Source organism: Halichoerus grypus, chromosome 14 (genome assembly GCF_964656455.1).
Source record: "Halichoerus grypus chromosome 14, mHalGry1.hap1.1, whole genome shotgun sequence".
NCBI lineage: Eukaryota > Metazoa > Chordata > Mammalia > Carnivora > Phocidae > Halichoerus > Halichoerus grypus.
Window position 1 is genome coordinate 58,386,099 of NC_135725.1, and position 23,598 is coordinate 58,409,696.

The 23,598-nt window shown below is 48.0% G+C and overlaps 1 protein-coding gene and 1 pseudogene across 7 annotated transcripts in view; one reads left to right on the plus strand and one right to left on the minus strand.

The window, feature by feature from the left end:
* On the minus strand, nt 1–12,215 carry ATOSB (atos homolog B). Of its 6 annotated transcripts, none has more exons than XM_036081325.2 (9): nt 12,143–12,215; nt 4,217–4,360; nt 2,766–3,735; nt 2,540–2,598; nt 2,243–2,348; nt 1,959–2,117; nt 1,676–1,744; nt 1,417–1,592; nt 1–1,276 (listed from the first exon to the last, which is right to left on the minus strand). In XM_036081325.2, exons 3-9 carry the CDS (start codon nt 3,657–3,659, stop codon nt 1,123–1,125), a joined length of 1,617 nt encoding a protein of 538 aa, XP_035937218.1. In that variant the 5' UTR covers nt 3,660–3,735; nt 4,217–4,360; nt 12,143–12,215; the 3' UTR covers nt 1–1,122. The 6 variants fall into 6 exon arrangements, with proteins under 6 accessions (XP_035937218.1, XP_077917548.1, XP_035937217.1 ...); XM_078061422.1 differs by lacking the exon at nt 12,143–12,215 and adding an exon at nt 11,687–11,787; XM_036081324.2 differs by lacking the exon at nt 12,143–12,215 and adding an exon at nt 11,715–11,779.
* Nucleotides 12,141–23,598, plus strand: part of LOC118528694 (Golgi-associated plant pathogenesis-related protein 1 pseudogene) — a 16,168-nt pseudogene continuing 4,710 nt past the window's right edge. The window contains exons 1-2 of the transcript XR_013443743.1: nt 12,141–12,280; nt 20,306–20,939. The product of XR_013443743.1 is annotated as a Golgi-associated plant pathogenesis-related protein 1 pseudogene (transcript). The remainder of the gene's footprint in view (nt 12,281–20,305; nt 20,940–23,598) is intronic.

Here is a 23,598-nt window from a genome sequence, read left to right on the forward strand (position 1 = left end):
TCAAGTTTCCAAACAAGAATTTATTCTTTCTTCTGTTTTTTTTTTTTTTTTCTTGAAAAAAAGTACCAGGTACAATTTTTTCTTTTTTTCTTTTTGTTCAAGTTTCAAGCAATTGCTTGTTCCCCTCAGCCCAGCCCCAGGAGTTAGCGCTAAGGCTGGGTCAGAGTCTGGTGTGGGGAGTGGGGTAGTTGGGAATCACATGACTGTGAGGGGTGCCCCTCACCCCAGCTGAGGTAGGTGGGTCAGAGTCTGGCCAGGTGAGAGGAGGCACCCCAGTCCTTGGCCCTGACTCTGCCCCTGAACACCTTCCTCAGTCAGGACCCCAAAGCAAGGAGACACAGGCAGGAGGAGGACAACTGGAATCTGGAGACTTAGATGAGGGGTGGTTAACCTGTGTGTGTGCGCATGCATGCAAGCTCTCTTTCTCACACACATCACACAAATACAAGCTTGTATGTGTGCACGTGTGTGCACATACACACACACACACACACACACACAAAGTTGGCTTTCAGAGAAGGGTCAGAGGGTAGGGGAAGTGAAAGGTATAAGGAAGGACAGGGGAAGCTGAGTCTTTGGCTACTGACTCAGTCCTTCTGGGATAACCTCTCTGCCCTCAGCTGAGGAAAAACAGTTCTTCCCCAACCCCCACATCAGCTTCTTCAACTCCTGAGCTTGGAGCAATATCTGAGAGTGGGAATGGAGGAGGGGCAATGCCAATTATCAGGTTTGGGAGGTTACCAAGGCAATCCAATTTGAATAAATTATAAATTAAAAATAAATAAAATAATAAGTGGCCCCTGCCCAGGACAGGGAGGCAACGCTGGCATAACTTGCCTGGGAACTTGGGACAACCTCGGGGTAGCTCCGGTGTCTCCCTACTACTTAAGCCGGCCTGGGAAATCCAAGGGGGTGGGGAGGCACATGGAGTACCCAGAGTAGAGCAGAGTGTGGTAAGGATCAGAAGCTTTAAACACCCAAATAATCAATTTGGGCATGAGCATGGTGAGGGCTTTAATTCAAGCCTGAAGGGTCTTTTGCCACCTTTGCACGTATTTGCTCTGTCCAGGATGGAGCAGGATGGGCTGGTACTTGGCCCACATATGTTCAGGGCACTGACAATCACGGCAAAGGTGAATACCGTGGATTGTGAGGGGACTCAGTCACTGCCTGAAGTTCGTAGGGGAGCCCTGTGTCCAGTTCCAGGCTCCGGCGGGAAAAAAGCAGGCGGATGTCTCCATGCAGGCTTAAGCGGCCTGAGCGGGAGCTCCGGAACCTGGGGGAGGACAAGGTGATCAAAGAAAGAATCCAGATAGTAGAGAAGCCAGGAGAGATCCAGTTCAGGGAAGAGGTAAACTGGGGTCGGGAAAATCCTTTCCCTGGGCCTTCGCAACCGCCCCTGGGTCCTGTCCTTACCTGAGGTGCAGCAAGTAGCAGAGGAGGCGGCAGGCGGGGCTCGCATTTCCCTCCTCACCCACGGGCACCAAAAAGAGGCGATGGCGCAGGAAGGTCATATGGGCAGCAGGCATGTCCGAGAAGTCAAAAGTCACGAGGAACATCTTCACCACAGTCTGGTTGGGGTTAAATAAGGTCTGGGGGCAGGACAGAACAAAGTTGGTAGGGTCTAGGGGTTGTTTTCCTCTCCTACTCCCACTGCCCCTCAGGGAAAACTTACCACTTGGATGGTGCCCACCTTGGGCACGCTGTAACCCTTCCTCCCCAGGGGGTTCAGGTCCACGACACCCTAGGAAGGCCATGGAGCCATCAGCTAAGGTAGGGTCTTTGAATACTCATCCATCTCCATAATCTTTCACTCTGGGCCTGGCCCTTGCCCCACAAAAGAGTTCATCCACCTGGCCCTGAACCCTCTCCTTAGGTGAGAACACCTAAAGAACCCCTCCTGCCACCAACCCCTCATCCTCCTCACAAGCTAACTTAGAGTTGAGGTCAGGTCATACCAGGAAGGGGGCCGGGGCATTTTGCTCAGAAACATCGAAGAAGGTGACAGTGACAGGCAGCGTGACATGCTGGGGGCAGTAGGATCCACTTGCTCCAATCTCTGCCGTGAAGCCCTCAATGTGGCCAGATGGTGCAAAGCGTCCTCGCAGCAATGATTCCTGGGGTGGAGATGGGGAAAGCATATTATGAGACAGACGCCAGCTGTTTTCCTTACCCATCCAAGCCACATTCCACCATCTCACTTCCCCCAAGGCCCCCAATCACAGAATCCAAGGGGAACTACCTCAAAGTTGCCCAGCAGGGTACGGCTGACGGCAGGGGTAGGAACAGGGGAGGCACTGGGGGGGCTCAGCAGGCCTGGCCCCTTCCGGAGGCTTCGAAGGGAGCTCCTGGTAGGGGAGGGGGACACACAGTGCGTTGGCTTAAAGCATTCTGGTATGCTTACTCACGTCCTTGGGCTCAGCCTTTGCCACTATCTAGGGCTCCTGCCCTGGGGTTCCCTACCCTGGGGCTGGAAAAAGGATTACAGGCTTTTGCCCCATTTGCAGGGACAGAGCAGAGGGAGAAGCTGATCACTCACAGCTTTAGGCGACGGGCACCTTTCAGCCTCCGCCCCATGGGACTGCAGTCTGTTGGGTCCTATGGAGAGGAAAGATGACAAAAAGATATTGGGTGGAGGCCAAGTATGTTTGCGAGCAGGAGCTCATTACAAGCTCTCATAGGAACATCCCCCCCCCCCCCAAGGCCTTCACCTTTTCCCACACACATATCTACTTAAGAATAGACCATCTCCTCTCCTGGCTTACCAGCACAGGGTCCTTGGGCCCAGGCAGCAGATGGCTCCAGAAGGGTGTGGCTTTGGCATCAGAACTGTTGGCAGCAGGAGGGTGGCCCAGGGTTCCCCGGCGCCTCCGAGGGGCTGGCCCCTCATCCTCAGAGCTGACATCCAGGGCTTCTCCAGCAGGAAGCAGCCTTCGCTTGGTGGGGCAGGGGCCTGGAGGTCCAGGGCCAGGGGGTGTGTGCTCGGGACTATGCCCATTGGCAGTGCCAGGGGACTCCCTAGGCCAAGGGCTGCCCCTGTTGCCCACCCCAGCCACTGGGCTCTTAGCCCCTATTTGTGCAAGACTGTGCAAATCAGTGTCAAATGTGTGCAGCTGGCCCAGAGGGGCTGGCCCTGGGGACTCCCCCAGGGACCCCTGTCCCCCTGGATCTGGGGAAGCCCAGTCTCTGGTGTGCAAACTATTGCAGGAAGCATTTGATGGGGGATAGGGGAGACTCTGGGCCCCTGAAGTCCAAGGTGAGGTGGAGCTACCTCCCTGTTCCACAACACAGAGGCCATGATGGCAGAAATGCTGGCTGGTCACACCCAGTCCCAGCCCCAGTCCCTCTGGGCCTAGTAGCCTCACAGTAGATGGTTCTTCAGGGGGTAGTCCCTCTCTGGCCCCCAGCCCAGGGCCTCTCTTCAGCTCCCTGGGAACCTCAGTGGGTGGGGCCGGCCGTTTCAGGGCCCTATGAGGCTCGGAGGCACCAGCTGGAGGGGAAAAGATGGATACCTGGTAGACCCCGGGGGATGTCGCCCCCCCTGCTGGGCTGTAGCCCATGAGCAGGCCACCCTGGAGGGCCCCCTGCCTGACTGCAGGCTGCGAAGGGCCAGCCTCTGGTTCTGAGGATGGAGACGGCTCCGCCTGCACGTGGCGCATGAAGCCCCCCCTTGGGTCAGGGGGGCCCCCCCCCACAGCCTTTATGCTGGGCCTGGGCTGGGGGGCCTGGGGACATCTGTGCAAGAGAAGAGAAGAAAAGGTGGTCAGAGGAATCAATGAGTCTTCTCCCTTCCACCTGAGTTTCAGATCCTCCCCCAGCCTGAAGAGGTGACCTTGTGGGGTTCCTGGGGGTGAAGGTGTCCAAATCCCCAGAAAGATTAATGGAGTATTAATCCCATTAATAATATAGACCAGTCCAGGGGCGCCTGGGTGGCTCAGTTGGTTAAGTGACTGCCTTCGGCTCAGGTCATGATCCTGGAGTCCCGGGATCGAGTCCCGCATTGGGCTCCCTGCTCAGCAGGGAGTCTGCTTCTCCCTCTGCCCCTGCCCCTCTCATGCTCTCTCTCTCTCTATCTCATTCTCTCTCTCAAATAAATAAAATCTTTAAAAAAAAAAATAATAATAATATAGACCAGTCCGAGAACTTCTAAGTGGGTAACATGTTTAGCTCAGGTTTCTTACTGGACCTGCTTCCCCTCCCTTTCCCTAGCACTCACCCCGATGAAGAGGCCTTAAGCCTAGCTGTGTGTTCCCTCTTCCTGACTGATGCCTTGCTCTCCTAGCTTGCAGTCTGGTCCATTCCCGCTGCACTGGCAAGGTGACTGCCACCATTCCGTGCAGCTCCTGGGCTCAGCCGGACCCTGAGGAAAGAAGAACAGACATAAGCCAGGATCCCTGGAGCCAGTGGTAAGGCTCCTCTCCAATTGTGGGCTACCAGAGTACCCTCAGGATATCCTTCTCCCATATGAAAAGCTCTTCAGAAACAGAAGGTGCAGTATTGGGATCCAGAGCCCAGAGGGCAGAGCGGGGCTACCTAAGGAGTCAGAGAGAGGCAGGTCTCGGTTCAATGGAATAAGGATGTCAGAAGTAAGTTGTGGCAGGATGACCATTTATCAGGGCCATCAGCAAAGGGGCTTCTGCCCTGAACGTGAGAGGGGATGCAATACCCCAGGCTTTAAGAGATCATGCCACCTAAGAGTTGGTCAGGGAAAGAATTCAGCCCTCCTAGTCAGGGCCACCGAGTTGTATAACTCCTCCCCATAAGTCTATCTCCAAAGGGATAGTGCTACCCCAAAGCCCTAAGGACAGAGGTCTTGCAGAAACTCACACCCCATGAGCACTCCTTAGAGGTACAAACCTCAGGTCAGCTCAAAGGTGGCCCTTTGGACTTAAACTCCCAATTGCCCCCAGCAGTCTATCCCTTTAACAGGAGGCAACATTCTCCCTCTCCCACTCCCGCTGCTTGTGTTCCCTCTCTTGCTGTGTCTCTCTCTGTCAAATAAATAAATAAAATCTTAAAAAAAAAACAAAACAGGAGGCAACAAATCTAATCAAAAACGAGCGGAGGGGGCGTGGAGGAGGCCCTGGCAGAAGGCACTTCCCAGGACCTACCCTCCCCCAGGCCCTGCAAACTAGAGATAAGGCAGGGGCGGTCAGGCAGCTGGGAGCAGCTAGGACTACCTCTCCGCTTCGGCACAACACATTTAACAAACAAAAACACAAACCACTGTTTTTCTTCCTGCGCACAAGGTGGTCTTTACTGACTAATTCACCCCCAGGAACCCATACTGGGTGAGGGGAATGTCAAATTGAAGGCCATCTTCCTTTATGGAAGGAAATACTGCCTTCAGGATCAAGCTTGTCCTGTGCTGCCTGCCATCCACAATGTCTTTTCCCCTTCAAAGAATGTCCCCTGTATGCCTACCTAAGCCCTGTCCTTACTCCTTGGCTAGCCCAAATGCCATTCCCTCCAGAAAGCCTACTCTGGCCACCCTAAACCATAAATCTCTCTCTCTCCTCCGAGACTCCACCTAAGGCAATGTCACTATCTACTGTAACCCAGTGACAGTTTTGCTTGCTCTTGTAGGTAAGAAATCTCCTAGACAGGAGTGCCTGGGTGTCCTAGTCAGTTAAGCGTCTGACTCTTGGTTTCAGCTCAGGTCTTGATCTCAGTGTCATAAGATGGAGCCCCGCGCTGTGTGGAGTCTGCTTGAGATTCTCTCTCCCTTTCCCTCTGCCCCTCTCACTTGTGCTCTCTTGATCTCTAAAATAAATAAATGTTAAAAAAAAAAATCTCCTAGACACACCACGGGGTTCTTGAGGATAGGTCTGTGCTCTGCTCCTCCACCAAACTCCAAGTATAGGGATTAAGCACATATCGGGGCTCAAAAAAAGTAGAATGGAAGCCCTAGAGATCTCAGCATCGGTCCTGGCACTGCAGAGAAAAATTCCCAGAATGAGAGAAGCAGAGAGATTACTTGTATAGAGAGAGTCAGCAACAACAGAGATGAAGTGGGAGGCAGGGAGAAAGGGAGAGAGTTGCACCCCAGAGACTGAAAAGCTTTCCTACACCAAATTCCCATCATTGTACCCAAAAGTACCCTATTTCACCACATTCTCATTGGAAGTGAGACTCCTAAGAAAATTCTGGTTCCCTGTGGTGGGTGGGGTATCTGGAAAGGGCAGAACTCCAATGATAGCGTTGTCAGAGGTACAACATGTATTCATCTGTACCTCTCCTTTCCTCTACCCAAGCCATACAGATTCAGAAAGGGCCTTTTGCTTAGCACTCTACCCCCTGGTCATCCAAGTTGGCCTCTTGAGTCCTTGCCCTGGGGAAGCCAGGTGATGACATGATGCCCTACCTGACCCCAGCATGCCTGGCATCTGCTCATTATCCCAAGCCCTCTCAGTTCCTGCTTTGTCAATGAGAAGCTCTAAGACTCACTTCCCTGCTATCCAGCCTGTCCGGCTCTAGACCATGGCTTCAAGCTGACTCATGGGGCAGGACTGTGGAAGAGGGCAGCAGGGTAGGCCAAACCTCACTCTGTGCAGGGGGTGGGCAGCAGCTGGCGTTAAACAGCTGTGCCAGGCTGTGGCTGGCAAGGACTACAGTTCCCAACATGCCCAGGGAGCAAGACCAGCAAAAACAACAAGTCCCAGAATACCATGGGTTCTGTACCTCAGACACCTGCTAGGCCTGGGAGGTGGGGTAGGTGGGTGTTGGTATAGGTACAAGCTCCCAGGCTCACTCTTCCCTTCCCTTCGGTATTAGAGATATCCATTTCTACACTGATGAAGGAGGGTGACAGGAAGGAGAATTCCTCTCCATGTGCTTTCTACCCTCATCCTGTTCAGAGGGAACTGCCAGCTGCTCTGCATTTTGTCCCTATACATGTCCACACAAGCTAGGGGGGCTATTCCCATAGACCACCACTGTGAGTACGAAGGTCAACCCTCTGCTCTCTCACCAACTCCTTGACCGCTGGCCTAAGACCCTCTACCTTCAGTGGAGAGGGAGCAGATATCAGCACCTCCTCCAAACGGAGCCTGGCAGACTCGCCCCTTCTCCTAGACTCCTTGTTCTGGTGGATTCCCCCACCCCCGGCTTAGTCTCCCAGGTCCATTCTCACCCCTCTCCTCCCCAGAGCCTGGGACAGGCCCCATTCCCTACTGGAGCTTCGGAGATTTGTTCTTTCCCCCTAGCACACACTCACCCCGCTCTTAAACTGGCTCCGCCGCGGCGGCCGCTGCTCCGGGCCCTTCCGTCCCGTCCCGGTCCCTCCCCTCGAATCCCGGGTCCTCCCCGCCACGGGCCCCCAACCCAGACAAAGGGTGGCTCAGGCAGAGCCCTGCTTTGCTAGGCTGTTCTCTGTTCAGCTTCGTGTGCAACACTAGCGGGCTCTGGAGCCCGCAGCCCCCCAGCCACTGCCGCACCCCTCCCCGCGACTGTCCCTCCCCGTGGCCGCCCCGGCTCCGCGCTGCCGACTCCGCTGCCCCTCTGACTCACAGGCCATTTCCTACCAGCTGATGGGGCCGCCCGCCCCGCCCAATGCCCCAACACCCCAGCCGCGGCGAACGCGGCCGCCACGCCCCCTGAGACCACGCCCTCCATGGGCAGTGATCATACTGATTGGCCCATAGGAGTCCAGCCTCTCCACGACCTCAAGTGTGAGCCACGCCCCCTCCAGGAGACGCACGCCCATTGGTCCACAAGGGGGCAGGCCTACCTGGGACCACCCCGCCCATTCCCTTAACCCCTCATCTGCCGGAATCCAAAGGAGCTCCCTGCCCTGCCATTTAACCCTTTCAAAGGCTTAGGCCTCCCACTTCTCACCTCCACCCTTCCTCTTCCGACGGTGTTTAATAGGACGCCCTAGGGCTTTCATAGGCACAATTTGACAATCTCCAAAGTCAGGCTGCTCTTCCCACACCAAACCCCAAATATCCCCACTCCCATAATCTCTCCCTTTCTTGCAAGAGAGCTTCAGAGACCAGAGGACTGTTGAAGTCTAGAAAGCTTCCTTCATGCCAGAGCAGATGAAATAGTCCAGCAGTGGGACCTTATCTCCTTCCATTGAGAAATGGTATTCTTCCTTTTCTTACTCTATATTGATGTTCTTTTGCCTTTATTAGAGGGGCCCCAAGGACTCCTGAGATAGGGATACATTTTAATTCAGGGACCTACACATCCTTTTTTGTGTCTCTGAACTACCATTCTGAGATTAGGCTGCTTCATCCCTTCTACCAGTGCTCTCTCTTCATAGGAGACAGACCACCCAGGGAAAGTGGGATAGGAAGGCTTCTGCCATTAGTGGGGAGATGTGCCCAACTCTTGCAATGGAGCTCACTCCCATGACTCACAGCTCCCTCGAAACTCCCCACCCTCTCCCTGAGTCACTCGACTCCAGGCTCAGGCCAGAATCAGCCAAATTAAGTGGCAGCAGAATCGTCATTCTTAATTCTTGTCCTCTTATTCTTTAAATGACCAGGATGGAAACCTCTGCAAGGATGGGACATTAAAAGATACTTTCTAGAGGGGCTGCTTTAGGGGCAAGCTAAGAAAATACCTAGCTCTGACTAACTTTCCCTCTGCACTTGTTGACAAGTCAGTTTCCAAACTTAAGAAGCTTTTTCTGTCAGTCTTCCACAGAAGCAAGCAAACACCGGAGTCAAAAGAGGGAAGACTCAGGGCACCAGCCTGGCTCAGTCAGCGGAGTGCATGACTCCTGATCTTGGGGTTGTGAGTTCAAACCCCATGTTGGGTGTAGGGATTACTTAAAAATAAAATCTTAAAACAACAACAACAAAAAAAAGAGGGAAGACTCAAACTGATGCCTGGAGAACTGGCATCAGCCAGTTGTGCCTCCCTGGTTGTGCTTCCAGAAGAGGGGGAGTCCATTCTTCCATAGTTCAGAGCCCACAGAAGGCCCAAGGTCCTTGTTTCTACCTGTGCTGTAGGCCCCAAGGGCTCTGAGATGGTCAGTGAACGGTAAAAAAAAAAGGCTCCCCTCCCCCTACTTCCTCCTTGTGCCCTAGACTTAGGAAGAAAAGGTAAGTAACCCTTCTCCTAGGCTCCCTTCTCCTCACCTCAGACCAGGAGAAAAACCCTGAAAAAGAACCCAGTTGCCATGGACTGACTTCTTCATTGGTTCCCTAATGGTAAGGAACAGGATTCAGGACATTTTCAAAATCCTGAACAAAATGGCAAAGTACCAAAGTAAGAACCTACTTGCCTTAGTAAAAGCTTATTGGGAAGACAAATAGACACAGAACACTATAGGAAATTAATAGTCCCTTGGTGACACCACAGAACAGGCAGTAAGTTCTGTTTTACTGCCACTAAGGTAGGCCCAGGCCTTACTTACTTGCAAAGGTCAGGGGGGCAATAGTTCAGTGGGAAGGATCAAAGATGTTCTAGGCCTCCGTGTGCCCTAGGAAAGCAGCATGGTACAATCAAGAGGCCTTACCTAGCTGCCCCAAACTCTTACCCTGCTTTATTTTTTTCATAGCAGTTATCACCACCTGGTGTCTCTCTGCCACACACACACACACACACACACACACACACACACACACACACATTTCTTTCTCCCCCTATTAGAATGGAAGCTCTATGAGTGCAGTAGTATTGTTTTGTTCACGCTAGTATTCCCAGAATCGACATCAGTGCCTGGCACATAATAGGCACTCAATAAACATTGGCTGAAAGAAATGATGTGATGAGCCCTGGGCTGAGTGAACAGCAATCTGAAGACCTGGGTCCTAATTCCTGCTCTTTCACTGTGAGTGAGACCTAGAGAAAGTCACAATCTCTTTGGCTGTAAATTTTCAACTCTGTAAGACGAGGGGTTTGTATAGATGATGGCCACTGAGGGCCTGGGCAACTCTGGCCTTATATTGCTATGATTCTAATAGCTATTGTTCACTCAAATCCATTTTCAGAGGATGGACCCAAATGTCTGAAAGCCCTCCCACTTGTATTGAAGCAGAGAGGCTATATATTCCAGCCTCAGCTCAGCAAACTTGATGCCCTTTCTCTTCACGCCCCACCCACTCACACAAATGCCTCAGTCCTGAGGAAGCTGGAGTGTTTGCCCTAGGCCCGCCTCTCTGAGAGACAGTCTGGGAAGCTGTGTTGCCATAGCAATCAGCTCCTCCTCAAAAGGCTTCAGCCAGCCCTCCCTTACCCCACCCTACCCCACCGCTTTGTCTGGCCTCAGCACCCCCTCCCTCCCCAGCCAGTCACAGCTAGAAGAAGGTTGGCTAGGGGCCCCTTTCAGTAACATTGTCACACTCATCCAGCCACTGTGTGGAAGGCAGGACTTTTTCACCCTCCCAGCTAGCCCAGGGGCAAATAGAACTTTGGCACTACATCAAGTCCCCTCAGGGAACCTAAGGAGCTCTCTGGAGGACTAGGCCCTAGTCTCCGTTCTGACCATCAGCTTCCAAGACAGGAGTGTGGGAGCCATTCTTTCTTCCTCTTCCAGCTGAGGCTGGAGCCTCATATCCTTTCTGGAGTTCAGCCTGCCATAGTAGCCATCTCTCAAAACATACATCAAAGACTCAGTAATTTTCACCCTTCCCACAGAAGCCCATTTTTTAGGGTCCTAGGGTTCCCCACCCCGAAGAAGGAAAAGGGTGGGGAAAATAAGTTTGTGGCAAGTGGTAAAAAAGTAGTGGCCAGTCATTTGTGGGGGCTGTTGGGAGAGATCTTGGTAGGAATGGGGTGAGGTCTGGGCCTTGCTGCTGGTAACTAGGGTCTGTGGCCATTGAGCACAAAGTTCCGGGCAGGGCACAGCTCCTAAACGGGCAAGTCCCAGGCCAGGCCCCAGGGCGAGGAAGGAAGTGGGAAATGAGCACACCCAGAGCATAGGGCAGGGCAAGTGGGGGAGGGGGAAGACAGGGACCAAGGCAGGCTTCTGGGAGGAACAGGAACTAGAGTGGGGGTTAACAGGAACACCAGCTGGGGGAAGAAACTCCAGTCTCAGCCAGACAGATCCAAAGCAGACTGAGGAGACAGTCACAGAAGACCTAGTAGCAAGTGGGGCCTGATCCTCCCTAAGAGTGGTCAGGCCTGAAGGTGTTATTAGGAGCCTAGGAGCCAGAAGCACTACATACTGGCTTCTTTACCCCACCAATTCCATCATGCCATTCCTAGAACACAGTACACAAGCCTCTTCCTGAATCTCTACAAAGCCCCAAGACTTTCTCAAAGGACTAGGGGTTCTTCCCCCCTCAATTGGGGCCTACAAACCCTTCCCCTCAAACAGTGCCCACAACCCCCTCCCTTCTTTTTGTACACAGTCCCTCTGTCCTTCCGTCTCTCCCACACTCTGGACCACGAGCTCTTCTCCATCATACAGCACCTGCTTCCCCCTGAGCAACTTTAGATCCCCTCCCCCTCAAATATAGCCAGCCTCCAACCCTCCACAACAGACAGCGACCTAGCCCCTTCACATTGTACCTTTAACCTCCGCAAAGCAATCCTGTCTCTCCCCCACAAGGGCCCCTGGGAAATGCACCTGCTTACCCACACGTTGAGCCCCCAAGTCCCCCCCAACTCTGTGTCTTCCTCCCCCCCACAGCAGTCTTCAGATTCTTTCCTTCTCTAACGTGCCCCCACCTCCTGTTTGCCCAAGCGCACCCCCATCCTTGTCCCTTCTTCCACGCGCACCCCACCCCACACCTGTAGTTCCGTGAGTCCCGTTGCACCTGAGGAGGTAGTGGGTTGGGGCAGTTACAGAGAAGCCCTAGCAGCAGCCTCGGCCTGCAAACCTCACCCCTTCTGTCCGAGCCCCGCCCCCGCAACGCCCAGACCCACCCCCTCCCTTGTCCCACCTCCCACCTTCTTGGGGCTCGTCCCCCTTCCTAGTTTCTTTAATTCCTTTGGCTCCTCCCCTGTAACACAGGCCCCGCCCCATATGGCTCCGCCCCTTCTCGTCTTCTTTGAGTCTCCCCAGGAACATCCGCTAGTCCCTACCCTTCCCCGATCCCCGCCCTCTACTGGTTTCTCCGCCTTTCGCTGGGACCCGCCCCTCGGATTCCAGCCTGGCAGAACCCAGGCCAGGCCCTCTTCCACCGCGAGCCCCGGTCGGTCTCAGAGACTCTCCTAACCCCCGCCCCTTCTGCGCTCGCCTCACCCGGGCGCTAGCGCTCCAGCCCGGATCCGCTGGCTCTGATTGGCGGCGGTGGCCCCAATGGATGGCGGAGGAGACAAAGTGATGGCTGCAGGTCGCCTGAGGTCCCACCCCGGCCACGTGCGGCTTCTGTGATGACAGGTCTAGAGGGGCGGGGCCTTGGCCCGCAGGGTGCGGGCCTAGGCTGACCCAATCCGGCTGGGGGTGGGGGAGCCGGAGCTGGATTCAAAGCGCTAGCCTGAGGGCACCGAGCCTGACTGGGGCTCTCCCGGGTTTTCGCGGTAGTGTGAGCTGCCTGCGGAGCTTGGGCGTTTTTCTGGGGACGTCCGGGTTAGCGCGTGCATTTGCCTTAATGGGGGAATCTGTGGGGTTTGCAAGGTAGTGCAAGGAGTCTCAGGGGTCTGTGAAGATGGGGAGAATCTGGTTGGTGGGGTCTCCAGTCTGTGAGGTTGAGCAAGTGTCTGCAGCCTACGCTGTGCGGGAGAATCTGAGTTCTGGGAGATGGGCAGTAACAGCCAGATCTGTACCGGTGGAAGGTGGGTCAGCAAGGAATTCTGGGAATTTTAGGAGCCTAAGCATTAATACGAAGTAGAAGAGAGAAGTAGGGCCTTTGCTTTGTACAAGTGTCAAGTGAACTATGTGACAGTTACATATGTTCTGTAATTTAATTAGAGCTTGAGTCTTCTCTCCAATTTACACTCGCCCTACTAGTTCCCGAGATATAGCGGGGGGGCGAGGGGGGGGGGGAGTCCACGCTTACCAGCTACCTGTAGATGGCAGCACAGGACCCTTGCAGAACTGAAGGGCCCTGAGCCCAGGGCCTATCGGGCCTCTCTGTAGAGCTGGCAGTATAGATTGCGGGTCAAACCTGATAAAGTTCTCTGAAAGTCGCAGATTCTTTAGGTTTCTGGGACTTTCTCTCTGTGAGTAGTTAACTTAAGCTGGTTTACTGAATACCAATTGTATGCAAAGAAAAAAAAGTTTTTTTCTCTATCCTCAAGGAACTTGTTTAGGTCGTCAATACCTAGATAATTCTACAGACATTAAAGTTGGAAGGGTTTGGGGTAGTCGAAAAAGCATAGGGTTTGTAGTCATTTGTGTTAGCCTCTGAACTTTGGGTATTAGGTATTTACTGCCTGTATGAATTTGGCTAAATTACTTGACTTAAAAAAAAATAAATTTAATTGATTTTAGAACAATTTTAGATTTATAGAAAATTTATGAAGGCGGGCGCCTGGGTGGCTCAGTCGTTAAGCGTCTGCCTTCGGCTCAGGTCATGATCCCAGGGTCCTGGGATCGAGCCCCGCATCCGGCCCCCTGCTCGTCAGGAAGCCTGCTTCTCCCTCTCCCACTTCCCCTGCTTGTGTTGCCTCTCTCACTGTGTCTCTCTGTCAAATAAATAAATAAAATCTTAAAAAAAAATAAAGAAAATTTATGAAGGCAATTCAGAGTTTCCATATACCCCACCCAATTTCCCTTCTTATTAACATTTAAATTAGTATGGTTCATCTGTTACAATTAATTAACCAATATTGATACGTTATCATTAATTAAAGTCCATACATCATTCAAATTTCCTTAGTTTTTCCTTATGCTCTTTTTCTGTTCCAGGATCCCATCTAGGATAGCAAATTACATTTAGTTGTCATGTCTCCTTAAACTTCTCTTGGCTGTGACATTTTCTCAGACCCCCTTGTTTTTGATGACCTTGATGATTTTATTATCAGATATTTTATAGAATGTCTTTCAGTGGGATTTGTCTGATGTGTTTCTCATGATTAGCCTGAGGTTATGGGTTCCAGGAAGGAAGACGCCCGAGTTAAAGTGCCAGTTTCACCCGACTGCTGCCCCATCCAAAGCCCCTGACCGGCAGGAAGTAGCTACCATTGCTCTTCACACTTTTTCCCTAACAGCAGGTAGGGTTACCTCTTCAGAGGAGGGAATGATGAAGGATAGTTGGAAGGCAGGGAAGCAGGAACAAAGCCCCCTCGCCCCCCACCCTAAGAGGAAACCATCCTTAAAAGGATTTTACACAGTCCTGGAAGGAGCCCTCCACCCATTCCCATGTGATAGGTAGGTGACAAAAACCTGATTGGATGATAGGTGCAGGGAGGGTTAATCAGATTAAAACAGCCCGTAAAAACCCCTAGATTTATAGAAACTCCGGTGGCAACCCCCTGGGGTCCCTTCCCTCCTCGGGAGCTTTGTACTATAACCTTGCTATCACTCAATAAATCTTGCTTTGCTGCCCACAAAAAAAAAAAAAAAAAGTGCCAAAAACAATGAATCGTGGATCACCACATCAAAAACTAATGATGTATGGTGACTAACATAACATAATAAAATAAAGTTAAAAAAAAAGTGCCAGTTTCATCACATCATATCAATCTATGTGTGTGTGTGTATGTAGTATGTTTATATACACAATATTGGCATTATACTGTTTATTCATATTACAGGTTTTTATTTTAAATCAATGGCTCTTAAACATTCTCTGAGTATTCTACAAGATTTAAAAAAATTTCTTTATGCGGGGCCCCTGGATGGTTCAGTTGGTAGAGCATGTGACTCTTGATCTCAGGGTTGGGAATTGGAGCCCAACATTTGGTGTAGAGCTTACATTAAAAAAATAATAAAATTAAAGAAAATAAATAAAGAAGATTTCTTTATGAAATATTTTAGGCACAGAGAAAGTTATAAAGAATAACAAACATCCACATTCTTCTCATACAGCTTTATCAAATCTTAATATTTTACATTTGCTTCACATTCTCTCTTAAGGAAATTAATATTTCAGATAAGTTGAGCTTTTATATACTCCTTCCTGATCTCATTCCATTCTCTGGCTTGCTCCTCATCATCTCTCCCCAGAAGTAACCACTATTCCAAACAGGTATTTATTTTCCCTCTACATTTTTTTTTTAAAGATTTTTTTAAATTTATTTATTTGAGAGAGAGAGAATGAGAGAGAGAGCACATGAGAGGGGGGAGGGTCAGAGGGAGAAGCAGACTCCCTGCCGAGCAGGGAGCCCGATGCGGGGACTCGATCCAGGGACTCCAGGATCATGACCTGAGCCGAAGGCAGTCGCTTAACCAACTGAGCCACCCAGGCACCCTCCTCTACATTTTTAAAAATAAATTTATTGACTGAGGTACATGTATTTCTATTAGATATATACTTAGAAGTAGAACTGCTGAGTAATAGGGCATGTATGTTCAGCTTCAGTAGATATTGCCAATATATTTTTTCAAAGAGATTGTAACAGTTCACATTCCCACAATACACGAGAAGTCTAGTTTCTCCACTTTCTTGCCAACTCTTGATGTTGTCAGTCTTTCTAATTTCAACTATTCTAGTGTATATGCAGTGGTATCTCGCTGTGGCCTTAGTTTTTTTTTTTTTTTTTTTTTCCAGCTCCACCCCAAATGTACATTTTCTTTTTTTTTTTTAATTTTTTTATTGTTATGTTAATTCCCATACATTACATCATTAGTTTTAGATTTAGTGTTCCATGATTCATTGTTTGTGCATAACACCCAGTGCTCCATGCAGAACGTGCCCTCGCTGTGGCCTTAGTTTGCATTTCCCTGATATCTAGTAAATTTGGACAAATCTTTATATGTCTATTGGTTATCTTTTGTGATTTGGGTAGTCAAGTCCTTGGCCTATTTTTCTATTTGGTTGTCTGTCTTTTTTCTATTTGTAGGAGCTCTTTGTATATTCTGGATATGATTCTTTTGTTGGAGAAATCTATTAACAATTACCTTTTCCCACTCTGTAGCTTGCTTTTTTTATTTTCTAAGTGGTGTTTTTCAATGGACAGAAGTACTTTTTTTTTTTTTTTTTAAAGATTTTATTTATTTATTTGACAGAGAGAGACACAGCGAGAGAGGGAACACAAGCAGGGGGAGTGGGAGAGAGAGAAGCAGGCTTCCCGCAGAGCAGGGAGCCCGATGCGGGGCTCGATCCCAGAACCCTGGGATCATGACCTGAGCCGAAGGCAGACACTTAAGGACTGAGCCACCCAGGTGCCCCCAGAAGTACTTTTTTTTAAGATTTTATTTATTTATTTGACAGAGAGAGACACAGCAAGAGAGGAACACACGCAGGGAGAGTGGGAGAGGGAGAAGCAGGCTTCCCGCTGAGCAGGGAGCCCGATGCAGGGCTCGATCCCAGGACCCTGGGATCATGACCTGAGCTGAAGGCAGACGCCCAACGACTGAGCCACCCAGGAGCCCCTGAACAGAAGTTCTTAACTTTAATATAATCCAGTTTATTTCATTGTTTGTGGATAATGCATTTTATGCCTGTTTAAGAAGTTTTTGCCTAGCAGTGTCCAGCCCATGGATCCTGTACCTGTGCTTTAATAAAACCACCTTAAAAATAAGTCTTTGCCTATCCCAAGGTAATGAATATATTCTCTTATGTAATTGTCTAGAAGCTTTATTATTTTACCTTTTATAAGACATCTGCAATAGATTTTGTATACGGTGTGAGGTAGGAGTCAAGATTAATTTTTTTTCCCATATGGTTATGGAATTGATCCAGCACTTTATGTTGAAAACATTGTCAAAGTACAATTTCCAAAAAGTTAAAAGCAAGATTCTTGTAAGAATACAGAAAGAAAACATGACAGATTCATTTAACTCATTATTGAGGGAATAAGGAGGATGGTAAAGCATGTTCAATGAGCATTCAAGGAAGGTAGGTATTGTATTGGAGTTGTGGTGGGGGGCGATATGTTTATATATATATATATATGCGCATATATGTGCGTATATATGTGTATGTATATATACATGTGTTTATATATACATGCATATATATGCATACACACACACACACATAGATAGGGATAGAGATAGAGAAATTTTATTAAATAGGAATTGGCTCACAGGATTATGGAGGCTAACAAGTCCCAAGATCTTTAGTTGGCAAACTGGAGACCCAGAAAAGGTGATGGTAGAGTTCCAGTGCCAGTCCAAAGGCCTGATAAAAAGCTGACAGTGTGGCTCCAGTCTGAAAGCCAGCAGTCTCAAGACCCAGGAAGAGCTGATGTTTCAGTTTGAGTCTAAAGGCAGGATAAAGGACCAATGTTCCAGTTCAAAGAACTGGCTAGTCAGAGAGAAATTGTCTCTCTCTTTTTAAAAGATTTTATTTTTAAGTAATCTCGACACCCAGCATGGAGCTCAAAATCACAACCCTGAGATCAAGAGTCACATGCTCTACAGACTAAGCCAGCCAGGCACCCGGAGAAATTTTCTCCTACTCAGCCTTTTTGTTTTAGTGAGGGCTTCAGCTGACTGGACAAGGCCCACCCACATTAGAAAGAGCAATCTGCTTTACTCAGTCTATTCAAATGTTAATCTCATCCAGAAACATCCACTCAGAATAATGTTTGACCAAATATTTGGGCACCTTGTCAAGCAGACACATAAAATTAACCACCACAGGTATTTATAGGCATTTGAAAAAAGAATGTTAGATAAAAGTTAGTTAAAACTGGTTAATGTGGGCGCCTGGGTGGCTCAGTTGGTTGAGCGACTGCCTTCGGCTCAGGTCATGATCCTGGAGTCCCGGGATCGAGTCCCGCATCGGGCTCCCTGCTTGGCAGGGAGTCTGCTTCTCCCTCTGACCCTCCTCCTTCTCATGCTCTCTGTCTCTCATTCTCTCTCTCTCTCAAATAAATAAATTAAAAAAAAAAAAAAAAAACTGGTTAATGTTGGGGCGCCTGGGTGGCTCAGTCGTTGAGTGTCTGCCTTCGGCTCAGGTCATGATCCCGGGGTCCTGGGATCGAGCCCCACATCGGGATCCCTGCCCGTCAGGAGGCCTGCTTCTCCCTCTCCCACTCCCCCTGCTTGTGTTCCCTCTCTCGCTGTGTCTCTCTCTGTCAAATACATAAATAAAATCTTTAAAAAAAAAAAAACAACTGGTTAATGTCTACAGGATAACACCATAACTTTTTCTTTTCTTTTTTTTTAAAGATTTATTTATTTTACACACACACACACACACACACAGCATGCAAGCACAAGTGGGGGGAGGGGCAGAGGGAGAGGGAGAGAGAGGCAAAGAAGCAGACTCCGTAGTGAGCATGGAGCCTGACGTGGGGCTCAATTTTATGACCCTGAGATCATGACCTGAGCCAAAATCAAAATTTGGACGCTTAACTGACTGAGCCACCCAGGCGCCCCTTCTTTTTTTTTTTAAGTTTCTTTGTTTATTTCAGTACTCTCGACACCCAGCATAGGGCTCAAACTCACGATGGACCCCGAGATCAAGAGTTGCATGCTCTTCTGACTGAGCCAGCCAGGTGCCCCATAGCCTTTTCTACTAATCAGAAATCCTTTATATCATTACCAGACAAAAATCTATAAGTTAACACATGACTTCACAGAGTTTTAGTCTTTAATCAATAATAAATAGAGAATGAGTTAAGTACAAGTATATTGCCTTGATAGTTCATCTTTGGCTAGCCCTATTGCCTTTTCTTTGCAGCATTTCCAAGTTGTGGATGATTTTTGTCAACAAAACAATCTTTACCCCCACTGTTTTTCTTAAAACAAGTGCTCATCACAAGTGTTCTTCATTGCTATAATTTTGTAATAAATTTTGATATCTGGTAGTCCATGTCCTTGAACTTTAAGGTTGTAAGATTATATTAACTATTCTTGGCCGTTCCATTTCCATATAAAAATTTTTTTCAGGAAACTCTACACCCAGTGTAGGGCCAAAGTCATGAGACTGAGATCAAGAGCTATATGCTTTATAGACTGAGCCCCTGGCGCCCTCTATATAAAATTTAAGATCAGCTTATCACTTTTCATACACTCACACACACGTACAAACCTACCTACTAGGATTTTCATTAGCATTGTGTTAAATCTATAGACAAGACATTTAGATTGTTTCTAGTTTTTTGCTGTTATAAATAAGTGTTAACTTTCCTTTATTTATTTATTTATTTATTTATTTATTTTTTTAAAGATTTTATTTATTTATTTGAGAGAGAGAGAATGAGAGACAGAGAGCATGAGAGGGAGGAGGGTCAGAGGGAGAAGCAGACTCCCTGCCGAGCAGGGAGCCCGATGCGGGACTCGATCCCGGGACTCCAGGATCATGACCTGAGCCGAAGGCAGTTGCTTAACCAACTGAGCCACCCAGGCGCCCGTAACTTTCCTTTATTTAATAGAGAGGTTGTAGGACTTCATGGGAATCTTTTCACTTTAGGCCCACAGGAAAAATTATAATTTGGTGACTCTAAGCACACTGATCTTTTATTTTTATTTTTAATTTTTAAAGGTTTTATTTATTTATTTATTTATTTATTTATTTATTTATTTATTTGACAGAGAGAGACACAGCAAGAGAGGGAACACAGGGGGAGTGGGAGAAGGAAAAGCAGGCTTCCTGCGGAGCAGGGAGCCAGATGCGGGGCTCAATCCCAGGACCCTGGGATCACGACCTGAACCAAAGGCAGATGCTTAACAACTGAGCCACCCAGGCGCCCCAGCAAACTGATCTTTTAAAACAAAACATTGAGGGAGATTTTATTTTGCCAAGAGGAATTTGTGGGTCAACAAGTTGAATATATATTTTAACATATTTCAATGGTTTTAACTTCTTACATGTTGAGTTTGAGGTACCAGAATAGTCTTCAGGTAGAGAAATGTAGCAGGTTATTGGACATATGGGTCTGAAGCTGATGAGAACAGTCTGAACTAAAGATACAGATCTGGAATCTATTGATATATATATATATATATATATATATATATATATATATATATATATAGCAAATATCTGTGAGCAAGGTTAGGGTTTGTGAAGGAAAAAATGGGCTATACACAGAGACTTGGGGCTCTACTTTATGTCTATATTAACTAATTTGAGGAGGAAAATGAGCCTCAGTAACAGTAGATTAAGGAGCAAGGGGACCCTAGATCTTGTGTGTATATGTGTTGGGGATGTGGGCAGGCCTTGGTCTGTGCCATAGAGCTTTTCATGGTGTCTTGACCACTGGGCAGTGCTTTTTGTTAGTTCTGAGTTACTTTTCTCTACCACATCCCTGACTAACCCCCCAACTCCCAAACCTCTACTCATTTTCCTGGCCCTGTGTGTATTTTGGCTCTTGGAAATACTAACTATTCTCTTTTTGCCAGTAGGGTTGACTTCCTCTAGTTACCTGGATTTGCCCATCTGTCCAGGTTCATAAAGATAGGAATTGATCTCCAGCAACCTAGGACCAGGCAAGAGAGCACAGCACAGCAGCAGTGGGAGCTGGGGAGAGCACTCAGTGGGCCATGGGCAAGTCAGCTTCCAAACAGTTTAATAATGGGGTCCTGAAGACCCGCAACAAGTGCCAGAACCAGTATGGTGTCCCCCTGCACTGAAGCTCTGCAAGAAAACCAACCAGGAGGCTCAGCATTATTCAGAAGTCCTGGCCAGCACAAGGATGCTTAAACCCAGCCCAGAGTCCAGTCATGGCCAGTTTGGAGAGAACCTGGCATGCGCCTCCTGTGATCAGACAGGAAAGGAGATGGCTGATAGATGGTACAGTGAAATCAAGAACTACAACTTCCAGCAGCCTGATTTCATCTCCAGGACACTTCACAGCCATGGTGTGGAAGAATACAAAGAAGATGGGAGTGGGGAAGGCACCTGCAAGTGAGGGGTCTTCCTTCGTGGTGGCCCGATACTTCCCAGCAGAGAATGTTGTCAACTAGGCTACTTTGAAGAAAATGTCTTGCCTCCAAAGAAGAAATTCATTAAATGTAATGGGAAGATGGCAGACTTAAGGTAAATACGAAGTGCCTAGAACAATGAAAACTCAGCTGTGTGTCTGTCCCTGTGTGTATATGTGCTTGTATTTGTGATGCATCTGAGTGTGTCTTGCACACACACTTGGATATACAGTTCTGCATGAATTTTTTTTTTAGAAAGAGAGAGAGTGCAGGGATGGGGGGGTGGGAATAAAGGGGCAGGGGGAGAGGGAGAATCTTCAGCAGGCTCCACACCCAGCACAGAGCCTGACACAGGGCTCCATCTCAGGACCCTGAGATCATGACCTGAGACAAAATCAAGAGTCAGATGCTTGACTGACTGAACCACCCAGGCATCCCTGCATAAACTTATTCTTATCAAAGGAAGGAGCATATAAAGCCTTTACTCTGATGGTTACCTAGACCACAATTATTTGGACTTTAGGGGAGAAATCAATTTAAAAACTTTTTTGTTATTTTTTAAGCAAATATCTTTTGTACATTTCCTATAATATCCATCTTTGGACTTTTTGTATTCTATTGTTTGTGATGTTTAGAAGTGAAATTCATTTTATGTGATCATGCATTGTAGTCTACTTTTGGTAGATTTAAGAATTTAAAATTTAAGAATGTCTTTTTTTTTTTTTTAAGATTTTATTTATTTATTTGACAGAGAGAGACACAGAGAGAAAGGGAACACAAGCAGGGGAGTGGGAGAGGGAGAAGCAGGCTTCGCGCGGAGCAGGGAGCCCGATGCAGGGCTTGATCCCAGGACCCTGGGATCATGACCTGAGCCGAAGGCAGACACTTAATGCCTGAGCCACCCAGGCGCCCCAAGAATGTCTTTTTTTCCGTAAAGATTTTATTTTTAGGGGCACCTGCCTGGCTCAGTTGGAAGAGCACATGACTCTTTTTTTTTTTTTTAAGATTTTATTTATTTATTGATTTGAGAGAGAGAGCCTGAGCACGAGCAGGGGGGAATGGCAGGGGGAGAGGGACAAGCAGACTCCCCACTGAGCGAGGAGGGTGCGGGATTTGATCCCAGGACCCTGGGATCATGACCTGAGCCGAAGGCAGATGCTTAACTGACTGAGCCACCCAGGCGTCCCAGCACATGACTCTTGATCTCAGAGTTGTGAGTTCAAGCCCCATGTTGGGCGTAGAGATTAACAAAACAAAAAAACCAAAGCAAGTTATTTTAAGTAGTTTTCCTTAGCTCCTGATGAGTCCACAGTTGACAATACTGTTTAGTTTTTGTTTTTTTGAGAAGTCAATGCTGAATTTGAAGTGACTGAAGAATTAGCCTCGATGAATAGTTTGCATGAAACAATTACAGGTAAAAATGTTTTCAAGGAAGTTGAGAAAACACTAATTCAGCACAAACTGAAGTGGAATATGCTAAACTGTGTCACAACTGATGGTGGCAAAAATATATGTGGAGCAGAAAAAAGGCTTATTTCAACAAATTTATAAGCCTTGTGAAAATGTAATGTATTTAAAGTGTACAGTTATTCATGGGGTGCCTGGGTGGCTTGGTTGAGCATCGGACTCTTGGTTTCGGCTCAGGCCATGATCTATGGGTAGTGAAATCCAGCCACATTGGGCTCCATGCTCAGTGGGGAGTCTGCTTGAAGACTCTATCCCTCTGCCCCTACCCCCATGCTTGTGTGGGCGTGTGTGTGTGCGCACGTGCTCACTCGAATAAATAAATCTTTTAAAAAAGTGTATGATTATTCACTGCAGAAAGTACTTTGTAGAAAATATGTGAATTTATCATGTGTTATTAAACTACTAGTGTCAAGAGTTGACTTCATTTGCTCTCAAACACAACCATCATCAGTTCTATGGCTTTTTTGTTTTGTTTTTTGGTTTTTGTTTTGTGAGAAATAGAAGCTGAATATCTTGCCCCACTACACAGCAATTTGATGACTTAGTATTGGTAATGTTTTATTATGATGTTTTGAGCAAAAATTGGGCAGGGGCGCCTGGCTGGTAGAGCATGTGTCTCTTGATCTCAGAGTTGTGAGTTTGAGCCCCACATTGGGCATAGAGATTATTTATTATTTATTATTTTTAAGAGATTTTAAAAAAGATTTTATGTGTTTATTTGACAGAGAGAGCACAAACAAACAGGGGGAACAGCAGGCAGAGGGAGAGGGAGAAGCAGTCTCTCTGCTGAGCACGGACTCAGTCCCAGGATCCTGGGCCTTCATCTGACCCAAAGGCAGACACTTAACTGACTGAGTCACCCAGGCACCCCGCGATTACTTTAAAAATAAAAATTTCATGGGGTGCCTGGGTGGCTCAGTCATTAAGCGTCTGCCTTCGGCTCAGGTCATGATCCCAGGGTCCCGGGATCGAGCCCCACATCGGGCTCCCTGCTCCGCGGGGAGTCTGCTTCTCCCTCTCCCGCTCCCCCTGCTTGTGTTCCCTCTCTCGCTGTGTCTCTCTCTGTCAAATAAATAAATAAAATCTTTAAAAAATAATAAAAAAAATTAAAAAATAAAAATTTCATTTAAAAAATTAAGCAAATATCAAGAGGAGAATCTAATAGAATTCTATAAATGCTTTCCAAGCAATGAATATGTTCAATTGAATCACATGCTCATGGACTGATAGCAGTATTTAACAGTAGTTATCTGTGAGAAAAGACAGATGAGATTCATAAAATCTCATTACAGATCAACATTAGTAGT

What these genes read in the sequence shown, in the direction of transcription:
- ATOSB (XM_036081325.2), bottom strand. Translation starts at nt 3,659, where the DNA reads ATGCGCCACGTGCAGGCGGAGCCGTCTCCATCCTCAGAACCAGAGGCT. An exon ending in CCCTGCTGGGCAACTTTGAG is followed by an intron (nt 2,118 to 2,242) that starts GTAGTTCCCCTT and finishes TCTCCACCCCAG; the next exon opens with GAATCATTGCTGCGAGGACG. An exon ending in TGCTACTTGCTGCACCTCAG is followed by an intron (nt 1,277 to 1,416) that starts GTAAGGACAGGA and finishes GTCCTCCCCCAG; the next exon opens with GTTCCGGAGCTCCCGCTCAG.